This window comes from Pristiophorus japonicus, chromosome 13 (assembly GCF_044704955.1).
Source record: "Pristiophorus japonicus isolate sPriJap1 chromosome 13, sPriJap1.hap1, whole genome shotgun sequence".
NCBI classification, from domain to species: Eukaryota; Metazoa; Chordata; class Chondrichthyes; family Pristiophoridae; genus Pristiophorus; species Pristiophorus japonicus.
This window is the reverse complement of record NC_091989.1, coordinates 71223129-71244136: the sequence shown is the minus strand read 5'-3', so window position 1 is coordinate 71244136 and position 21008 is coordinate 71223129. Positions and strand designations below refer to the sequence as shown.

Here is a 21008-nt window from a genome sequence, read left to right as displayed (position 1 = left end):
TTTTAAAACATCAGCAAATAGAAATGTTTTTGAAAAAAATATATATCAACTTTAATTTCTACAGTGTATTTATGTGAGGTGTTTTTTTAAAATGTTTTATGGAGCGTTTGGGTGTTTGAGGGTGTTCCTCATTCATAGTAATAGGAGTTTTGGAAGTCCGAAACTCCTATTATTATGAATGAGAATATACTATACCTGATTGGCTGCCCAGAGCCAGGTGACTCCAGTTTGTACACGCGCTGCGACGCGCAGTCAGGAGATGTCTCCGGACCGAGATCTCGCGTGGGCGCAGCAGCTTCAGGTAGGTGCGCTTCTTTTTTCTATAATTCATTCGAATACTCGTGGGAAGGAGAAACCGGGATTTCTGGGCCATCGTTGGTGGTACTTTTCCAGCGCTTTGAGATGTCTGCCATATATGGTCCACGTCTCCGAGCCATACAGAAGGGCGGGTATCACTACTGCCCTGTAGACCATAAGCTTGGTGACAGATTTGAGGTCCTGCTCTTCAAACACGCTCATCCTCAGGCGACCGAAGGCTGCGTTGGCACACTGGAGGCAGTGTGAAAGATGGCACCTTTGACAATATAGCACTCCCTCACAATCTTGTAGATCATACACACTGCAGCTGCGGTGGTGGAGGAGGTGCCTAACTATTTTGCAAAATTAACCTCTGTAGTACATCATATTAGGCATGAAATGAGTTTAGAAATGTATATTAACCTCAAAACAATTAATCATCATCATTGGCAGTCCCTCAGAATCGAGGAAGACTTGCTTCCACTCTTAAAATTAGTTCTTAGGTGGCTGAACAGTCCAATACGAGAACCACAGTCCCTGTCACAGGTGAGACAGATAGTCGTTGAGGGAAAGGGTGGGTGGGACTGGTTTGCCGCGTGCTCCTTCCGCTGCCTGTGCTTGATTTCTGCATGCTCTCAGCGACGAGACTCGAGGTGCTCAGCACCCTCCCAGATGCGCTTCCTCCACTTAGGGCGGTCTTTGGCCAGGGACTCCCAGGTGTCAGTGGGGATGTTGCACTTTATCAGGAAGGCTTTGAGGGTGTCCCTGTAACGTTTCCTCTGCCCACCTTTGGCTCGTTTGCCATGAAGGAGTTCCGAGTAGAGCGCTTGCTTTGGGAGTCTCGTGTCTGGCATGCGAACGATGTGGCCTGCCCAGCGGAGCTGATAGTGTGGTCAGTGCTTCGATTACGATTAAGAGATTCTGCTGGAGGGAGAGATTCAATATGCAAATATAAATGTAATGTGCCATTTATATAACTGAATGCTGTGCATGACCTGAACCAATTAGTAGTGTATTTATGCTGCATGTGCTATCTGCAGTAGGCGGAACTGTCACAGTGCCTATTTATATATCGTTTAAACCCCACCCAGCAGTGTAAACTGTGTGTTGTATCTGAGAGGAGTAGGGTGCCATTGCGCACAGTGAGGTACCAGTCTCGGCTGACCATTGGAAGGGAGTGGCCAAACAGCAGGGACAGAATAAGGCGTGAGAAGTAAGCTTGGGATGTCTGGATACTCCGGTGCAGTCCTGAGGGAGCAACGTTCCCTCGGAGCTCTCTGCCAGTCCTGCCGAGTCCGGAACTGGGTTCTCCACCAGGTTAAAGTTCGTGCATTCACAAAACTGCCAATGGGCCGCCCAGCCACTTAAAGGGGCCACTCACCCAAAATAACATTGGGGAATATTGTGAGGGAGTGCTATATTGTCAGAGGTGATGTCCTTCAGATGAGACGTTACATCGAAGCCCCGTCTGCCCCCTCAGGTGGATGTAAAAGATCCCATGGCACAATTTCGAAGTAGAGTGAGGGAGTTATCCCCGGTGTCCTGGCCAATATTTATCACTCAACTAACATCACTAAAAACAGATTATTTGGTCTCATCTTATTGCTGTTTGTGGGAGCTTGCTGTGGGCAAATTAACTGCCGTGTCTCCTACCTTACAACAGTAACTAAATTTCAAAAGTTCTTAATTGTTGTAAAGCGCTTTTGGACGTCCTGAGGTTGTGAAAGACGCTGTATAAATCCATGTCCCCCTCTGTCTCCCCCCTCCGTTTCCCCCCTCCCCCCCATCCATCGTCTCCCCCCTCCGACTTCCCCCCCCCACCCCCCCTCTCTTTATTGCTGTTGCTGCTTCATTTCTTCACCTACTCCCAATGTAGAGAAACGTATGTTGGGGGAAAGTCTGTCCTGAAAACGCAGTGCAGGACTACTAACCCCCGTGTCGCTCAGAATAGCGGAACGTATAATTGATTTCTTTATATAGAAACAGAATGCAAATCCCAGCACCCTAACCCAAAAGTCTGACGCAGCACGGGATGATGTTAATGAACTTTGAGGAAGGTGTGGCCTGCTGTCCCTGGGCCGTGTTGCCCTGGGCCGTGTTGCCCTGGGCCGTGTTGTTCTGAGCTGCTTGGACGAGTGAGCAGTATGGCTGCAGGCAGAACAGTCCCGCTGCACTGACTGCACAAAGTTGGGAAAGTTGGCGATCTGAAGCTCGGTGTATGAGGAAGTGCACGCGTGTGACACTTGCATTGTTGAGGAAGCTGGAGCCCTTGGCACTTGCAGTCAGGACAAGTTAGAAATTGGTCACGGCCCGCTTTGTAGCAGGTGGGTGTGTCGCCATGGGAACCGGGAGGCCCAAAGCGAGCCCGAAATTGGATCTCGGGCCTCATTTAAATACAAAAAGAAAGGCTTGCATTTGCATAATGCCTTTCACGACCTCAAGACATCCCAAAATGCTTCACAGCCAATGAAGTACTTTTGAAGTGTAGTTGTAGAGAAATACTGCAGCCAAGTTGTGCACAGCAAGCTCCCACAGAGAGCAATGTGAGAACACGCAGATAATCTGTTTTATTGATGTTGGTTTTAGAAATAAATATTGTCCGGGACACCGGAGAAAGCTCCCCTGCTCTTCATCGAAATAGTGCCATGGGATCTTTTACGTCCACCTGAGAGTGGCAGACAGGGCCTCGGTCTAACTGGAGTATCAGCCTAGATTTGTGCTCAAGCCTCTGGAGGTGGGACTTGAACCCACGACCTTCTGACTCAGAGGAAGAGAGTGCTGCCCACTGAGCCAAGTCTGGGCAAACTGTTGGTGCCTGTCGTGTCTCCACGCTTGGCCATTTAAAATCGATGAATGTGGGTCTGCATGTCTCGCCTGCAGTGGCCATTGGGTATGTCCCAGGATTGGTGAGGTGGGGTTGGGGGTAGGGGCAACAGGGAAAGTGGCCAATCATGAGTATCGTGGTGTCGGGGGAACAGCCGCTGACGCACGGTGCTTGCTCTGGTCTGCTCAGTGCAATCCAGCTTCAACTCGGGGACCTAAAACAGGTGCCAGGCTCATCATTTACATATGTAAGGGGTCGGATGCCTGTTATAGCTGGCCGCTACGTCAGGTTTGCCAGCTCTGGTTGGATGTTCTAATTAATGCACCCGTGAGTATGCTTTCCGGTTTAAACCACTAATATAAAAGTTCATTTGATTAATTTGTCGGTTTTAGTGCCCCTCTAGTAGGGGGCACTTGATTTATTGTTTTACAAAAATAGTTGTAGAGCTGTTGATGCACTGGAGGGACTGGAGTGCATCATTACACCTGGCAATCAAATTTTATTTTGATTTAAGTTGCAGTTAAAGTTTAAATGGTTAAGTTGTGGGTTCCAGTGCCCTTGCCAAAAGAGGGGATTTGATTTTACGTTCTACCAAAAATAGTTGTAGAGCTAAGGGTGGCTTAGCCAGTCACGTGATGTTCACAAGACTCAATAAAACCCCAGCCAGTTGGGTTCGGGGGATCCACGATGAGGCAGGTGGTTGTGAGCCTGGTGGATGAACTGGTGATGTGTAGTGTGATTGTTAAACATTTTGCTAATAAATCAACTAGTTCTTAATAGCAATGTGTTGCTATGAATTCTTAAGCAAAGAACCCGTGAAGCAAATACATTACAGATGGGAGTCGCTGAGGTCGATACAATGGGAGCCAGTGTTCATTAGGTGCTGCATTCCGGGAGTTTCCTGCTCTGTTTACGATGCTGCAGCCATTAATGTGGCATGTAAATTGTAGCATCATTAGAGCACTGGCGGAATCAGCGATATTAGTGGAAATACAAGAGCTGCCTGGCTGCCTTCAATCTTAGCTGGGAAATGGTTTGTGTCGGAGAGGAAAATTAGTCTTTATTTTTATAGTTTTTTTTAATAAAAAGGAGGAAAAGAAACTCCCCTGAAGGTCTGGTCTTTAAAATTGCTTTGCAAACAGCAGAGAATGGAACTGACAAATAAGACTATTCGATGAGGACGATTAAATCAATAATCGATAGATGTTTGGATATTAAGGGAATCAAGGGATATGGGGATAGTGCAGGAAAGTGGAGTTGAGGTCGAAGATCAGCCATGATCTTATTGAATGGCGGAGCAGGCTCGAGGGGCCGGATGGCCGACTCCTGCTCCTATTTCTGATGTTCTTATGTAATAAAACACCATAAAATTTTAATGCAAGATTTTTGGAATCTCTGTCCTGGAGATTGTAATGTCGTGTCTCTTGTTTTATTTCTATCAGACTGCCTTTTCAAGGTGTGTCCCATGAACCGGTATTCAGCTCAGAAGCAGTTCTGGAAAGCAAAACAGTCAAAACAAGGGAATACTGAAGCTGCACTGCTGAAAAAATTGCAGGTACCCATTGTGATTTATTGCTCTGGTGTTCGTGTGTATTTTAATCAGCCTGCTACTTTCCTGCCATGTTAAGTTTGTTTTGTGTTTTTAAAACCTGATTAGTGAGTTGCTGGCTGTTATAACCATGCAAGTTATGTATGATGATTATTTTGTTGTAATTACTTCTTCATTAAGGAGGGAGAAGTGTAATATATATAGCTCCACCTGTGGACTACTGTGGCACTGCAGCCAGTGCTGTTTATTGTTGTAAAGAGGGAACAGGTCACCTGACTGGAATTCCTGATGTTAGAAGCCATCTCAAAGCTGTGTGTGTTTGTGAGTTGTGCTGAAGATATAACACTGGCCATTTCCAGTAGCCCATTTAGAGAGCAGATTGGACACAAGATGGCGGCTGTTTGAGATACAGATGTGAGGGAAGACGTTCCTGTGTCCTGCTCCCGAATGAACTGAGTCACCCGGGCACAGATAATACAGGAGAATTGGGTAGGTTTCTTTGTAGGCGTGTGCTGCTCCCACCTGATTTTCCTGTATTCATGGCACCAGGTGATGTAATCGGCATAGGGCCAGGAACCTCTATCCCCAGATCTCTCAATGCTGTGAGTTGATACATTTGATAAAACAATGTTATGATCTGGAATGCGCTGCCTGAAAGGATGATGGAAGCAGATTCAGCAGCAACTACGTAAAGTGAAGTGGATAAATACTTGAAAAGGAAATATTTGCCGGGCTCTGGGGAAAGAGCAGGGGACTGGGAACAATTGGACAGCTCTTCCAAAGAGCCGGCACAGGCACGATGGGCCGAATGGCTTTTACACGCCCTGCTTTGTGTGTGTTCGTTGCTCTATGCAGGTGATGGTAACTTTGAAAATAAATGAATATTTTTTTTTACAGCAAGCAGCTGAACTGGAACAGAAACAGAATGAAATAGAGAACAAGAAACTGCTGGGAGAAGTGGTGAAGTACAGCAATGTCATTCAGGTAAGGGAACTGTTCTATAGCTAGGTTGCTGTGAGTCACCATTTACGTAGACTCCGCGACACAACTATCTTCAGCTGCTTCATCAATGATCTTCCCTCTTGTAATGTATGTACCTGTGAGGATGCTCACAGGTTTGCAGAGCTGGTGAGTTGGGAGTGACTTAACCAGTCACATGGTGTTCACAAGACTCAATAAAACCCCAGCCAGTTGGATTCGGGGGGATCCACGATGGGGCAGGTGGTTGTGAGCCTGATGGATGAACTGATGAGGTGCAATTGCTAAACCTTTGCTAATAAACCAACTAGTTCTCAATAGCAACATTTGAAACATATAAGATTATGAGGGGGCTTGACAAGGTGGCTGCAGAGGGGATGTTTCCACTGATAGGAGAGACTAGAACTAGGGGGCATAATCTTAGAATAAGGGGCTGCCCATTTAAAACTGAGATGAGGAGGAATTTCTTCTCTCAGAATTCGCTGCCTCAGAGAGCTGTGGAAGCTGGGTCATTGAATAAACTTAAGACAGAAATAGACAGTTTCTTAAACAATAAGAGGATAAGAGGTTATGGGGAGCGGGCGGGGAAGTGGACCTGAGCCCATGATCAGATCAGCCATGTTCGTATTAAATGGTGTAGCAGGCTCGAGGGACCATATGGCTTACTCCTGCTCCTATTTCTTATATTGCTGTGAATTCTTAAGTAAAGAACCCATGAAGCAAGTACATTACACCTCCGTTATAAGGTCAGGAGTGGGGCTGTTCACTGACACTTTTGCAATGTTCAGCTCCATTCACAACTCCTCCGATAACGAAGCAGCCCCTGCCAGCCTATAACAGGACCTGGATAACATCCAGGATCCAGCTTACAAGTGACTGATGATGACCATCGCACGTGACAGCCCAGCTATCTCCACCGTCCACCATCGGTGAGTCTCCCAGCATCGGGGGGCAGGCGGGCGTCACCACTGACCAAAAGCTGAATGAGATCAGCCATATCAACACAGTGTCCGACGAGAGCTGGGTACTTGGTGACGAATGGCTCGCGTCCCGAATGCTCAAAGCCAATCCACCATCGGACAAGGTCACTGAGCAAATTGATGCGGTGTGCACTGCTCCGCAATATTATGGTCTAGAAGGGGTGATGTACAAAGCCTGTACCTAATCGTTGATGCAATATTGTAACCCCATCGCTGGGTTGCAGAGAAAAGCCACCGTTTGCTCCTCCGTGTAGATCAAAGCCATGGACCTCAGCACACTTCATGAGGACAGTGAATGATATGCTGCAGTTTGCCCCTTCCAGCGCACAGATTGGGTGAATTCTCAGTACTGTGAGGTTATCATTGGTGAAGCCAGAATTCCATGTTGATGCAAGGAACACAACGACTGCCACAGTGACATTCAGAAGACAACTGTACAAATTGTCAGGGACTCTGGCCCCGCTTTTAACCCTGGCCGGGTTTTGGATGGGTGGGCGGGCAACAGAAACCCACCCACCTGCTCCAGACATGAGGCCAGGGCCTCGTTTAAAACATGGGGACTGACTTCTCCCACCCCCACTCACTGCACCATTCCGGGAGGGAAGCAGTCGACGATTGCATGGCCTGGAGGCCACTAGGTGGCTGCAGATGAGTGGTGGTGGTGGTGGGGGAGGGGGGGCACAATTGGGGTGTGGGAGTGGGTGGGACTCCTGATCAATGTTCACTCTAAGCCGCACGCCATTGGAATTTCCCCACCTGCGCAGAAATTTATAGGGACCGCGCGTTGAGAGAAACATGTCACGCACAGCAAAGTGCAGCCTACAGGAAACTTTGTTCCTGATCCTCCCGGCCCCACAAACAAAATTTGCAGATGACACAAAGATTAGTGGGAAAGTGGGTTGCGTAGAGGACACAGAGAGGCTGCAAAGAGATTTGGATAGGTTAATCGAATGGGCTAAGGTTTGGCAGATGGAATACAATGTCGGAAAATGTGAGGTCATCCACCTTGGGGAAAAAAACAGTAAAAGGGAATATTATTTGAATGGGGAGAAATTACAACCTGCTGCAGTGCAGAGGGACCTGGGGGTCCTTGTGCATGAATCCCAAAAAGTTAGTTTGCAGGTGCAGCAGGTAATCAGGAAGGCGAATGGAATGTTGGCCTTCATTGCGAGAGGGATGGAGTACAAAAGCAGGGAGGTCCTGCTGCAACTGTACAGGGTATTGGCGAGGCCGCACCTGGAGTACTGCGTGCAGTTTTGGTCACATTACTTAAGGAAGGATATACTAGCCTTGGAGGGGGTACAGAGATGATTCACTAGGCTGATTCCGGAGATGAGGGGGTTACCTTATGATGATAGATTGAGTAGACTGGGTCTTTACTCGTTGGAGTTCAGAAGGATGAGGGGTGATCTTATAGAAACATTTAAAATAATGAAAGGGATAGACAAGGTAGAGGCAGAGAGGTTGTTTCCACTGGTCGGGGAGACTAGAACTAGGGGGCACAGCCTCAAAATACGGGGGAGCCAATTTAAAACCGAGTTGAGAAGGAATTTCTTCTCCCAGAGGGTTGTGAATCTGTGGAATTCTCTGCCCAGGGAAGCAGTTGAGGCTAGCTCATTGAATGTATTCAAATCACGGATAGATAGATTTTTAACCAATAAGGGAATTAAGGGTTACGGGGAGCGGGCGGGTAAGTGGAGCTGAGTCCACGGCCAGATCAACCATGATTTTGTTGAGTGGCGGAGCAGGCTCAAGGGGCTAGATGGCCTACTCCTGTTCCTAATTCTTATATTCTTGTGTTCACAGAGAAAGAAAAGCTTAACGCACCATTTTTAGGGCCTCTTCGGGCCCCGTTCCTCTGTCGTTGGGTTGGGCCTGGCGGGTGCAGTGTGTTTGCTTCATGGGTTCTTTGCTGAAGAATTCACAGTAACACATTTGCTGTAAGAAACTAACGGGTTTATTAGCAAAGGTTTAACAATCAAACTGAACACTACCAGTTCATCCACCGGGTTCACAACTGCATGCCTCATCGTGGAGAACCTGAACCCAACTGACCGGGGTTTTAATGAGTCTCGTGAACATCACGTGACTGGCTAAGCCACTCCGAGTGCAACAGTCCCACAACTATTTTGTTGTTGAAACAATAATCAAATGCCCCTTGACTAAAGGGGCACTAAAACCGACAGATTAAACAAATTAAAGTTTTAGCAGTAAATGAATCAAATTAAAATTTGGTTGCTGGAGGTGATGATGCACTCCAGTCCCTCCGGCGCTCACCTCTCGCGGAAGGTCGCGAGCGTACCGGTGGACACCGCGTGCTCCATCTCCAGGGACACCCTGGCTCGAACATAACCACGGAAGAGAGGCCGGCAGTTGGGCTGAACAACCCCCTCGACCGCCCACTGCCTGGACTGGTTGATGGCTGCCTTGTCCATGCCCAGGAGCAGTCCTACGAGCAGTAACAGCCCCACAAACCTATGAGCGTGCTCACAGGTGCATACATTACAACAGGAAACCCACTGCCCCTTCTCCCTCAGGCCCCCCCCCCCCCCCCCCCCCGAGTTAAATTTGCGGTCGTGTCTTGATAATGTCATCAGGACCCGATGTGCACATGTTAAAAAGGACCCCAGCAGCTATGGGCAGGTTTCCTTGTTGTCTGCCAGGTGAAAACCACACCTGTTGACTCTCGGTGGTTCCAAGGGCGGGTAAGTAACTTGGCCGATTTTAACTGCCCTCCCCGGATTCCGCAAGGTGGATAGGCTTAAAATCGTAACCCCCCCCCACCCCTGCCGCTCTGGTCTCAGACAGCATCATTCCCTAGAACACTACCTCTTGTGTACAGAAATTAAATGAAGACTTAACTATAATTTGCTCGACCATTGTTACTGGATCTTGCACTGGGGATTGGGTAATACTTTGCTATTGTTAAACTTGAAATAATTTTTCCTAACCTTGCTGTGGTTATTCCTGGCCGCAATCTTTGATGTATAAAAAAAATACTTAAAGCATTGCCTTACCAAGGCTCAGTACCTCAATAGTGTAACAACAACAACTTGCATTTATATGGCGCCTTTAATAAAGAAAATGATCCCAAGGCGCTATACAAATGCATGGTTTTTGTTGTCATTACATGTTACAGAGGTGTCATCGACAAAAATGGATGCTAAGCCAAAGGAAGAGATGTTAGGAGGGGTGACTTAATGCTGGGTCAAAGAGGTAGGTCTTGAAGGAGGAAGAGGAGGCAGAGAGGTTTTAGGGAGGGAATTCCAGAGCTTGGGGCCTAGACAGCTGAAGGCTCGGCCACCAGTAGTGGGGCGAAGGGAGTGAGTTGCACAAAAGGCCAGAATCAGAGGAATGGAGACTAAAGAATATTTGTCGGTAAATAATCTGTGTTTGGATCAAAGAAATGGTTCATTGTTTTATGTTTTTGTGTAATTGTGACTGCAGTTATTGCACATAAAAAGCAACAAGTACCTCACAGTCAACAAGAGGCTGCCAGCTCTCCTGGAAAAAAATGCAATGAGAGTCTCCTTGGACAATGCGGGAAACGAAGGTTCCTGGTTCTACATTCAACCGTTTTGGAAGCTGAGGAGCGAAGGTGACAATGTAAGTCCGAATAAGATGCAGCATGTGATAAACACTGCTCAATATGCAAGTAGTTTGATGTGTGACTGAAATTAGATTTATGCTACTTACCCCAGCACTCCCGGGACCGAGACAGTAGAAACAGGAGGAGGCCATTCGGCCCCTCGAGCCAGCTCCGCCATTCAGTTAGATCGTGGCTGACCTGTAACTCAATCTGATTTACTCGTCTTTACGCCATGTCCCCGAATACCCTTATCCAACAAAAATCTATTGATTGGACCTCTAGCTTGTTCCTTTTTATCTCAGATTGTGGGTAATGCTGGCAAGGACGTCTTCTTTGTCCTGAGCGCATTTAGAATCAACCATGTGGTGTTGGATTGGAGTCACCTGGTAGGGGTGACAGTAATGTTCCCTGAGAAACATTAGTGAATCGGTTAGGTTTTTACGCCAATCCGGCAGCTTTTCATAGTCAGTCGTTTTGGTGCCAGCCCATAATTCACCAGTTGCATTTGGGGAGTGCAGCCAGAGCCAAGACCACGGCACCATGGCTGGCTCCGCTGCACAGCGGGGGGGAGGAAGAAGAATGGAAGAGCTATAGTGGTAGGGGATTCGATAGTCAGGGGAGCAGACAGGCGTTTCTGTGGCCACAGACGTGACTCCAGGATGGTATGTTGCCTTCCTGGTGCCAGGGTTAAGGATGTCACCGAGCGGCTGCAGGGCATTCTGGGGGGAGAGGGCGAACAGCCAGAGGTCGTGGCCCGTATCGGGACCAATAATATAGGTAGAAAGAGGGATGAGGTCCTGCAGGCAGAGTTTAGGGAGCTAGAAGAGAGATTAAAAAGCAGGACCTCAAAGGTAGTAATCTCCAGATTACTCCCAGTGCCACGAGCTAATACGTGCAGAAATAGGAGGTCAGAGCAGATGAATGCGTGGCTGGCGAGATATTGCAGTAGGGAGGGCTTTAGATTCCTGAGGCATTGGGACCGCTTCTGGGGGAGGTGGGACCGGTACAAACCGGACGGGTTGCACCTCAACAGAGCCGGGGTCAATATCCTCACGGGGAGGTTGCAAGTGCTGTAGGGAAGGGTTTAAACTAGCTTGGCAGGGGGATGGCAACCTGAGAATAGATTCAGTACGGAGGGGAGTAAAGCTGGAATTAGAAAGCAAAAATGTAGAAAGCGAGTTTGAAGGACAGAGGAAACAAGCAGGAAAAAATTGTTTTAAAAAAAAAAAAACAAATTTAAAAGCTCTTTGTCTAAATGCACGTAGCATTCGTAACAAAATAGATGAGTTGACGGCACAAATAGATACAAATGGGTATGATCTGATAGCCATTACAGAAACATGGTTGCAAGGCGACTAGGACTGGGAACTAAATATTCAGGGGTATTTAACAATTCGGAAGGACAGACAGAAAGGAAAAGGAGATGGGGTAGCTCTGTTAATAAAGGATAGGATCAGTGCGTTAGTGAGAAACAATATTGGCTCAGAGGATCAGGATGTTGAATCAGTTTGGGTGGAGATAAGGAATAATAAGGGGAAAAAGTCACAGGTGGGCGTAGTCTATAGGCCCCCTAACAGTAGCTACACTGTTGGACGGAGTATAAATCAAGAAATAAAGGAGGCTTGTAATAAAAGATTGGCAATAATCATGGCCGATTTTAACCTTCATATTGATTGGACAAAGCAAATTGGCCAGGGAAGAGTTCATAGCATGTATCCGGGATAGTTTCCTTAAACAGTACATTGCGGAACCAACCACAGAGCAGGCTATCTTAGATCTAGTACTGTCTAATGAAGCAGGATTAATAAAAGATCTCGTAGTAAAAGATCCTCTCGGAATAAGTGACCATAACGTGGTTGAATTTCAAATTCAGTTGGAGGGCGAGAAAGTTGGTTCTCAAACCATGGTCCTAAGCTTAAATAAAGGAGGCAGACAAAAAGCAGGAAACTATAGACCACTTAACTTAACATCTGTCTTTGGGAAAATGCTGGAGTCCATTATTAAGGAAGCAGTAGCGGGGCATTTGGAAAAGCATGATTCAATCAAGCAGAGTCAGCATGGTTTTATGAAAGGGAAATCATGTTTGACAAATTTGCTGGAGTTCTTTGAGGGTGTAACGAGCAGGGTGGATAAGGGGGAACCAGTGGATGTGGTGTATTTGCATTTCTGGAAGGCATTCGATAATGTGCCATATAAAAGGTTACTGCACAAGATAAACGCTCACGGGGTCGAGGGTAATACATGAGCATGGATAGAGGTTTGGCTAACTAACAGAAAACAGAGTGTCAGGATAAACAGGTCATTTTTCAGTCGGCAAACAGTGACTAGTGGGGTGCCGCAGGGATCGGTGCTGGGTCCTCAACTATTTACAATCTATATTAATGACTTGGATGATGGGACCAAGTGTAATGTAGTCAAGTTTGCTGATGATACAAAGGTGGGTGGGAAAGCAAATTGTGAGGAGGACACAAAAATCTGCAAAGGGATATAGACAGGCTAAGTGAGTGGGCAAAAATTTGGTAGATGGAGTATAATGTGAGATTATCCACTTTGGCAGAAATAATAGAAATTGTAGGGGAAGGGAAGTGGAGCTGAGTCCATGATCAGATCAGCCATGATCTTATTGAATGGCAGAGCAGGTTCAAGGGGCCAAATGACCTACTCCTGCTTGAATTTCGTATGTTCTTATGTTTATTCAACTTCATAGCATGCCACAGCGGCGTTTGATTTGCCTCAATTTCAAAATTCTCATCCTTACTATCAAATCCCTCCATGGCCTCGCCCTTCCCTATCTCTGTAATCTCCTTCAGCCCCACAACCCCCCCACCGAGATGTCTGCGCTCCTCTAATTCTGCCCTCTTGAGCATCCCTGATTATAATCGCTCAACCATCAGTGGTCGTGCCTTTTGTTAACATGAAGTTTGAGACCTGGAACGTCAGGATCCTCATGAACAACTACAATAGCGACAGGCCAGAACGCCGCACCGCCACAGTTGCCCGGGAACTTAAATGCTTTGACATCGACATCTCCGCCCTAAGCGAGACCCAGCGGGCAGGGGAAGGCCAGCTCAAGGAACAAGGTGGAGGTTACACACTTTCTGGAAAGGAAAATCAGAGAAAAAACGGCGCCTTCACGGAGTCGGCTTCGCTGTCAAAAACGAGCTGGTCGACGGCCTCAAAGACTCCCCCTGCGGGGTTAACGAATGCCTCGTGACTCTTCGTCTTACCCTATCCTGGAACCAATGTGCAACAGTTGTCAGTGCGTACGCCCCAACACTCGATGCAACGGATGAGGCTAAAGAGGGTTTTTATTCCAACCTCGAAACATCCCTGTCCTGCGTCCCTGCAGGCGACAACCTGATCCTCCTAGGTGACTCCAACGCCAGGGTCGGCAAAGACACAGCCCTCTGGGGAGGTGTGATTGGCAGAGAGGGGGTAGGGAAAGCCAACTCCAGCGGTACCCTACTCCTGACAAAATGTCTAGAACATGAACTCCTCATCACCAACACCTTGTTCCGCCAGAGGGACAAATACAAGGCATCATGGCAACACCCTCGCACCAAACACTGGCACCTGCTCGACTATGTCATCGTCCGAGCCAGGGATTGCAAGGATATGTGCATCACCCGCGCCATGACAGGAGCTGATGACTGCTGGACGGACCACCGCCTAATCCGATCCATCATCGACATTAACATAGCCCCAAAACAGGGGACAACAGAAGCTGTGCCGCAAAATAGTCAATGCCGGGGCACTTAAAGACCCAGCTAAGAGAGCCTTATACAGCCAGCACCTCACAGCTAACCTGGCGTGCCTTGATGACCCCGAGATGCTGAATGCCCACAGTGCTTGGTCTGCCCTCCAGGCCTCCATAACCAGTGCCTGTGAAGAAACACTTGGTCACTCAACCAGGAAACACCAGGACTAGTTTGATGAGAATGATCAGGAGATCCAAGAACTAATAGATTGCAAGTGCAGAGCATTCCTGAGCCTCAAGTAACAACCCAACTCAAGAGCAGCAAAGCAACGTTACAGACGGCTCAAGGCTGAGGTCCAACAAAAACCCGGGACCTAAAGAACAGGTGGTAGATGGAGAAAGCACAGGGGATATAATAACGGCCAACAGCCATGATGTGCGAGGATTCCTCATCGCAGTCAAGGCTACCTACGGTCCAAACACCCAAGGCCCCACTCCACTGCTGGCCAAGAATGGGGAAACACTCATCAAGGACACCGAGGCAGTCAGGGCCCGCTGAAAGGAGCACTTCGAAGAACTCCTCAACCAAGATTCTACCTTTTGACTCGAGTATTCTCGACTCCATCCCGCAGCATGTGACCCGCCACCACCTCAGTGAAACCCCAACGTTGCACGAGGTAGGAAAAGCCATAAGACAGCTCAAGAACAACAAGGCTACGGGAGCGGATGGAATCCCTGCTATGGCGGAGAGGCGCTGTTGGTGCGGATACATGACCTCATCTCTCTCATCTGGAGGGAGGAGAGCATGCCGGGAGATCTCAGAGATGCAGTGATCGTGACCTTATTTAAAAAAGAGGACATGTCCAATTGCGGCAATTACCGAGGAATCTCCCTGATATCAGCCACTGGAAAAGTTGTCGCTCGAGACCCCCTCAACCATCATCTCCCTGTGGCCGAGGAGCTCCTCCCGGAGTCACGCTGCGGATTTTGTCCCCTACATGGCACAACGGACATGATCTTTGCAGCGCATCAGCTGCAGGAAAAATGCAGGGAGCAGTGCCAGCCCTTATACATGGCCTTTTTTGACCTTACAAAGGCCTTTGACACTGTCAACCGCGAGGGTTTATGGAGCGCCCTCCTCCGTTTCGGATGCACTCAAAAGTTTGTCAACATTCTTCGCTTGCTCCACGATGACATGCAGGCAGTGATCCTTACCAACGGGTCCATTACAGACACAATCCACGTCCGGACCGAGGCTAAACAGGGCTGCGTCATCACTCCCAACCCTCTTCTCAATCTTCCTCGCTACCATGCTCCACCTCACAGTCAACAAGTTCCCTGCTGGAGTGGAACTAAACTATAGAACCAGTGGGAAGCTGTTTAACCTTCGGCGTCTCCAGGCCAGTCAAAGATCACCCCAACCTCTGCCGTCGAGCTACAGTACGCGGACGACGCCTGCGTCTGCGCATATTCTGAGGCTGAACTCCAGATCATAGTCAACGTATTTACTGAGGCATACGAAAGCATGAGTCTTACGCCAAACATCCGTAAGACAAAGGTCCTCCACCAGCCTGTCCTCGCCGCACAGCACTGCCCCCCAGTCATCAAGATTTACAGCGCGGCCCTCAACAACGTGGACCATTTCCCATACCTTGGGAGCCTCTTATCAACAAAAGCAAACATTGATGAGGAGATTCAACACCGCCTCCAGTGCAGTCTTCGGCCGCCTGAGAAAAAGAGTGTTCGAAGACTAGGCCCTCAAATCTACCACCAAGCTCACGGTCTACAGGGCTGTAGTAATACCTGCCCTCCTTTATGGCTCAGAGGCATGGACCTTGTACAGTAGACACCTCAAGTCCCTGGAGATATATCACCAACGATACGTCTGCAAGATCCTATAAATCCGCTGGGAGGACAGGCACACCAGCGTCCTCGTCCAGGCTAACATCCCCAGCATTGAAGCACTGACCACACTCGATCAACTCCGCTGGGCAGGCCACTTAGTATGCATGCTAAACACGAGACTCCCAAAGCAAGTGCTCTACTCTGAGCTCCTTCATGGCAAACGAGCCAAAGGTGGGCAGCGGAAATGTTACAAGGCCACCCTCAAAGCCTCCCTGATAAAGTGCGACATCCCCACTGACACCTGGGAGTCCCTGGCCAAAGACTGCCCTAAGTGGAGGAAGTGCATCCGGGAGGGCGCTGAGCACCTCGAGTCTCAACGCCGAGAGCATGCAGAAATCAAGTGTAGGCAGCGGAAAGAGCGTGCGGCAAACCTGCCCCACCCACCCTTTCCCTCAATGACTATCTGTCCCACCTGTGGCGGAGTCTGTTGCTCTCGTATTGGACTGTTCAGCCAGCAAATAACTCACTTCAGGAGTGGAAGCAAGTCTTCCTCGATTCTGAGGGACTGCCTATGATGATGATGATGATGAGGAGGATGGCTAGGTCCTAAGCTCTGGAACTCCCTGCCCACCAACATTTGGTCACCTGCGCTAATTTCTATTTATGCGGCTCGGTGTCAAATTTCACAATACTCCTGTGAAGCCCCTTGGCACGGTTCACCACGTTAAAGGCGCTATATAAATACAAGTTGTTGACCTTCTGATCTCCGGGTTGTTAGTCCAGTACCAGAACCACTAGATGACCATACCCCGAGCTCAAATAACTATCATAAAGAACTCTGACAAATACTGGTTCATTGTTCTTTCTCATTCGTGCTTTTTGAATGAGTCATCGAGATGTAATCTCTTGTGGCAAGCAAGTTTCTTGGCCATGTTTGCTGTCATTCTTACTTTTGCATTGTTTTCCGTGGAATTTTGATGATGGTTTCAAGAGCAACAGATTTCATGCCAGTGACTTCCTGCCATTGTTATGTTCTTCACATCTGGCACAGCGCGCCTGGTGTGAGTTTAACGGGCCGAGCGCATTGGGCTTACACTGACAGAGTGGAAATTGTGAATATTGTGACTGAGCTGTTGCAGACACTGAGTGATGGACTGAGACTTATCCCATCCCACTGATTGGGAGAACATGTTGGGCCTTCGTCGGCACTTGAATGTAATGATGTGATGAATTTATTGACAGTTTTTATAGTTCCTGGAAAACTTGCCATGAAAAACCGCTGCAACCAGTGATTAATCTTCTTGTACCTATCAACCAGCTCAATAAATCAAAATAAGCACCTTGGTAGCACTGTGTTTAAAAATTGCAGTCAGTTTTGAAAGATTGGGATCGACTCTGTTCCACCCACTTTTTCAGCATAAGTCTATTGTGGTTTTGTGCCAGGGTTTCATAAAAATTAGCTTGTATCATGAGCTGCTGCTCATCAATATGGTTTATATATACACGAGTCCATCCTCTCTGTTTTAACACACAGGGTGTCAAGACCCAATGTTGTACTCGGGGCAAACAGTGTCAGAGCGTGGGGGGGGGAATAACTAGACCCAGATGAGGGAGGGAGAAAGAGGCAGATGGGAGGGGGAGAAAGAGGGATGGAAGGGAGGGCAGAGGATAGAGGGACAGGAGGGGACAGATGGGAATGAAGGAGCAGGGGGCAGGAGGAGAATGGGGAAGCGGGATTGTGGAGAGATGGCTAGGGAATGAAGTGGGATGGATAGAGCGGAGCAGAATGTTGGGAAGGACAGGAGGGAGGAGGGGAGGAAGAGAAGAGGAGAGAGGGGGAAGTGGAGAGGAGGGCAAGGAGGAGGATGAGGGGAGGGAGGGTAGGAGGAGGGGAGGGACATGAGGAAAGGAAGAGGAGGAGAAAGATGAGGGTGATAGAGAGGAGGGTGAGGGGGAGGAGAAGGACAGGTAGAGCATGAGGGGTTTCAGTTGCCCAAATGCTGCTCCGTGTGGGGGATCTGAAATGATTCCAGTGTGGGTGAGTGGGGGGTGGGACTGGGAAGTGATCGGGGAAAGGAGGACACCAGTCAAAGTAGATGAACAAAGAGGTGCACAATGGTGGGGGAGGGGTTTGCTGAAATACTGCTTCGTTGGGGGTAATGCCTGGAATGTTGCTCAGTCGGGGGTGGGAGGGGGAGGGAGGAATTGTTTGAAATATTTATGATGGGTGGAGGGAAGAACATAGATATAGCGAGGGGAGTGGAAGGGTAGATTGCCTACAGCGTTGCATGTGTGTGAGACTTGTTTGTTGATGTCCGAAGGGGACAGTTGGACTCTCGTTAGAGACAAACACACATCGGGCCAAGAGGAAGGAGGGGGCGGGGGGGGAGAATCAGAAACAATCCACGTCTACAAAAAATATTTTAAGAAGTTTATACTTTGTATAACCTATACCAACATGGCTACTAGCTGACGTAAATCTAGTGAGACTCCGTGGGCATAGCCTACAACTGTGTGCAGACTAAAATTGTTAACTCTTAGTATATTATTTGGAAGCTGCTGTTTTAACAAGTAACATTATGTGACATTTAACATTGATAGCCCCCATTACAGCACCACATACAGGCGTAACTGGTACTGCAGTTAAATGTTGATTTAAATGGGTTTTCCCATTGATACAGGAATTTTCAATGGTAATTTGAAATAGAAGGTTGTAAACCACACAGCAATATTAATATATAATAGATTAAAAGCAACGGAATTATTGTGCTGCTACTTATTGAAGTACAGAGCTTGGAACGCTTTTTGTTCTGCATCTACTGTTTTAAATATCTACCTGTATTGCAGGTAGGTGCTCGTGAATGGCAGAGTGGGTCGGGGAAGTGGCAGAGTGGGTCGAGGGAGTGGCTGTGGGGCGGGGTGGGGGGCGCGTGGGAAGGGGGGCCGATGAAATGGACCGTTGATTCCCCGAATGAGGCTCCCAGTGGGGAGGGCCTTATTAACAATGGCAGATCAGCGTCCCAGGTCATATGTGGGACTCCAATGGCTCCTGTGTGGGCCACCTGGCAGCTTTTTTAAAAAATCCCTTATGAAAAATGAGAGCGAAGCCATGTGTGACACAAATGGGGCAGGGATCATGCATTGTAACCTCGTTACCAGTCACTACAGATTTTTATTAGCATTTTCCTAAAAGGTGAGGAGGAAGGACGATTGCATCGCTGAAATGACGGAAACCACATTCATTAATGGGAAGCGTATAAGTACATGAAAGGAATAGAAGGATTATGCTGACAGGGTTGGATGAAGTAGGGTGGGAGGAGGCTCGTGTGGAGCACAAACACCGGCATGAACCTGTTGAGCCGAAGGACCTGTTTCTGTGCTGGAAATTCAATGCACCGTCATTGCAATGGTCAAACTGCGACTCGGTGCCTGAATAGAAGTGAAAACGGTCAGAGATCTTGGGTCGGTTCCTAACTGTATCAGTCACCTGCTCTCCTTTCTTGTGGTGTACAGGTGGTTGTGGGAGATAAAGTGGTCTTGAACCCGGTCAATGCTGGACAGCCATTGCACGCCAGCAGTCACGAGTTATTAGACAACCCAGGCTGCAAAGAGGTAAGCAAAGATGACACAACTGTTGGTGAAATGTCTAACGCTTGGCGATCCAATGAAAAAAATTAACTCCAGCTTTTCAATACCAGGTGAACGCAGTGAATTGCAACACCAGTTGGAAGATTGCGCTGTTCATGAAGTACAGCGATTATCGCGACGATGTTCTTAAAGGGGTAGGTGCTTTTTTTTGTGTTGGCTCCCTTCCATTTGGTTCCGATCTGATTTATTCCATGGATTGAGTCCAAGTCATTGTGATCTAACCAGTTTGCCCCCGTCAATCGGCAGGGTGATGTGGTGAGGCTTTTCCACGCGGAGCAAGAAAAGTTCTTAACTTGCGACGAGTACAAGAAGCAACAGTATATCTTCCTGAGAACCACACTGCGTCAATCGGCAACCTCCGCTACAAGTTCCAAGGCACTCTGGGAAATTGAGGTATAATCTAAAACTCAACTGCGCATAACACGCATTGTTAAAATTCCTTTTAAGCTCCATTAATTTAAAATGAATGATCTAATGATTTAAGTTTGTATGTTTTTTGGAGATGAGTGAGTAGAGAAGTCCCTCACTGGAGAGCTGCCCAAAAAGGCAATCGACTTGTATCACACCGACTATGCTTTTTTGGGGGCTTTTGCACCGGTTAATTTCGTGGGTTTAGCTTTAATCGACCGGTATGTAAGCAGACCCCATGCTCCTTATTATCTGGAGCTTGCCCAGATGGGAAACCCGGAAGTTTGAGTTTCTGCCACGTCCTGCCCAGATTCATAGCAGGATGTGTTTTAAATGTTTCCGACAGGTTGTGACCGCCTGCCTGCCAGCCAGATTGCCGGGCCTGTGGGGCGGGAAAGCAGCCGGGACGCGGGTTGGAGGCGAGTTTGAGAATTAAAAAATTTATACCACCCCCAACCCACCGGTGAAGGGTTAAAATCCCGCCCCCCACTCCCTCAGTGTGCCTTTTGGTCTTAACCCCTCGCATACCGTTTGTGTCAATCCAAAATACAAATCAAAAATTCAGCACAAACAGAAAATCTAGCACGTTGAAAATAAAATAATGTACCTTTTCGTTAATCATCATAGGCAGCCCCCCCGTATCGAGGGTGACTTGCTTCCACGCCAAAAAGGGATGAGTTCACTGGTGTTTCAATGAAGGACCTCATATTCCAGATCCCAAACTACATAGCTTAGGGTGGAAGATGCCTGTGCGTGGATTTTTTTTAACGTGGGGTGGCCGTTGCACACCAGCCACCCAATAATAATTAGAATATGAATAGCACTTTCTTTCTTTAATCATATTTTCAGTGCTTCTATTCCAAAACCCCTTGCTCTCACGCAGCATGAATGTAGCAGATGAGCCTAGCTGTTGGGGCTCGAAGTTTGCTCTAAGCTCAGTATCCATGTTGGCATGTTTCCATTTCCTGTGAAAGTGCCCCGTTGTTTATTTGGTTAATTTGAGAGTTTCCTCTTGCAGGTGGTGCACCATGACCCATGTCGGGGCGGCGCGGGGCACTGGAATAGCCTGTTTAGGTTCAAACATCTGGCTACAGGAAACTACTTGGCCGCAGAGGTAGGAACACTGCACACTAGTAAAAGAATACCACAGGGCTGACAGTAATTACGTTGTGCGTTGTGCTTTCTGGGCAGCA

At 47.9% G+C, this 21008-nt stretch overlaps 1 protein-coding gene across 3 annotated transcripts in view; it reads left to right on the top strand.

The window, feature by feature from the left end:
• The window catches only part of itpr2 (inositol 1,4,5-trisphosphate receptor, type 2), a 404634-nt gene that overhangs the window by 170128 nt on the left and 213498 nt on the right, over positions 1 to 21008 (top strand). For all 3 annotated transcript variants that reach the window (XM_070897635.1, XM_070897634.1, XM_070897633.1), the window contains 7 exons: positions 4564 to 4676; positions 5568 to 5654; positions 10076 to 10234; positions 19273 to 19371; positions 19458 to 19541; positions 19654 to 19800; positions 20834 to 20929. In XM_070897635.1, the coding sequence (XP_070753736.1) occupies positions 4587 to 4676; positions 5568 to 5654; positions 10076 to 10234; positions 19273 to 19371; positions 19458 to 19541; positions 19654 to 19800; positions 20834 to 20929 (762 nt within the window). In that variant the 5' untranslated portion in view covers positions 4564 to 4586. The remainder of the gene's footprint in view (positions 1 to 4563; positions 4677 to 5567; positions 5655 to 10075; positions 10235 to 19272; positions 19372 to 19457; positions 19542 to 19653; positions 19801 to 20833; positions 20930 to 21008) is intronic.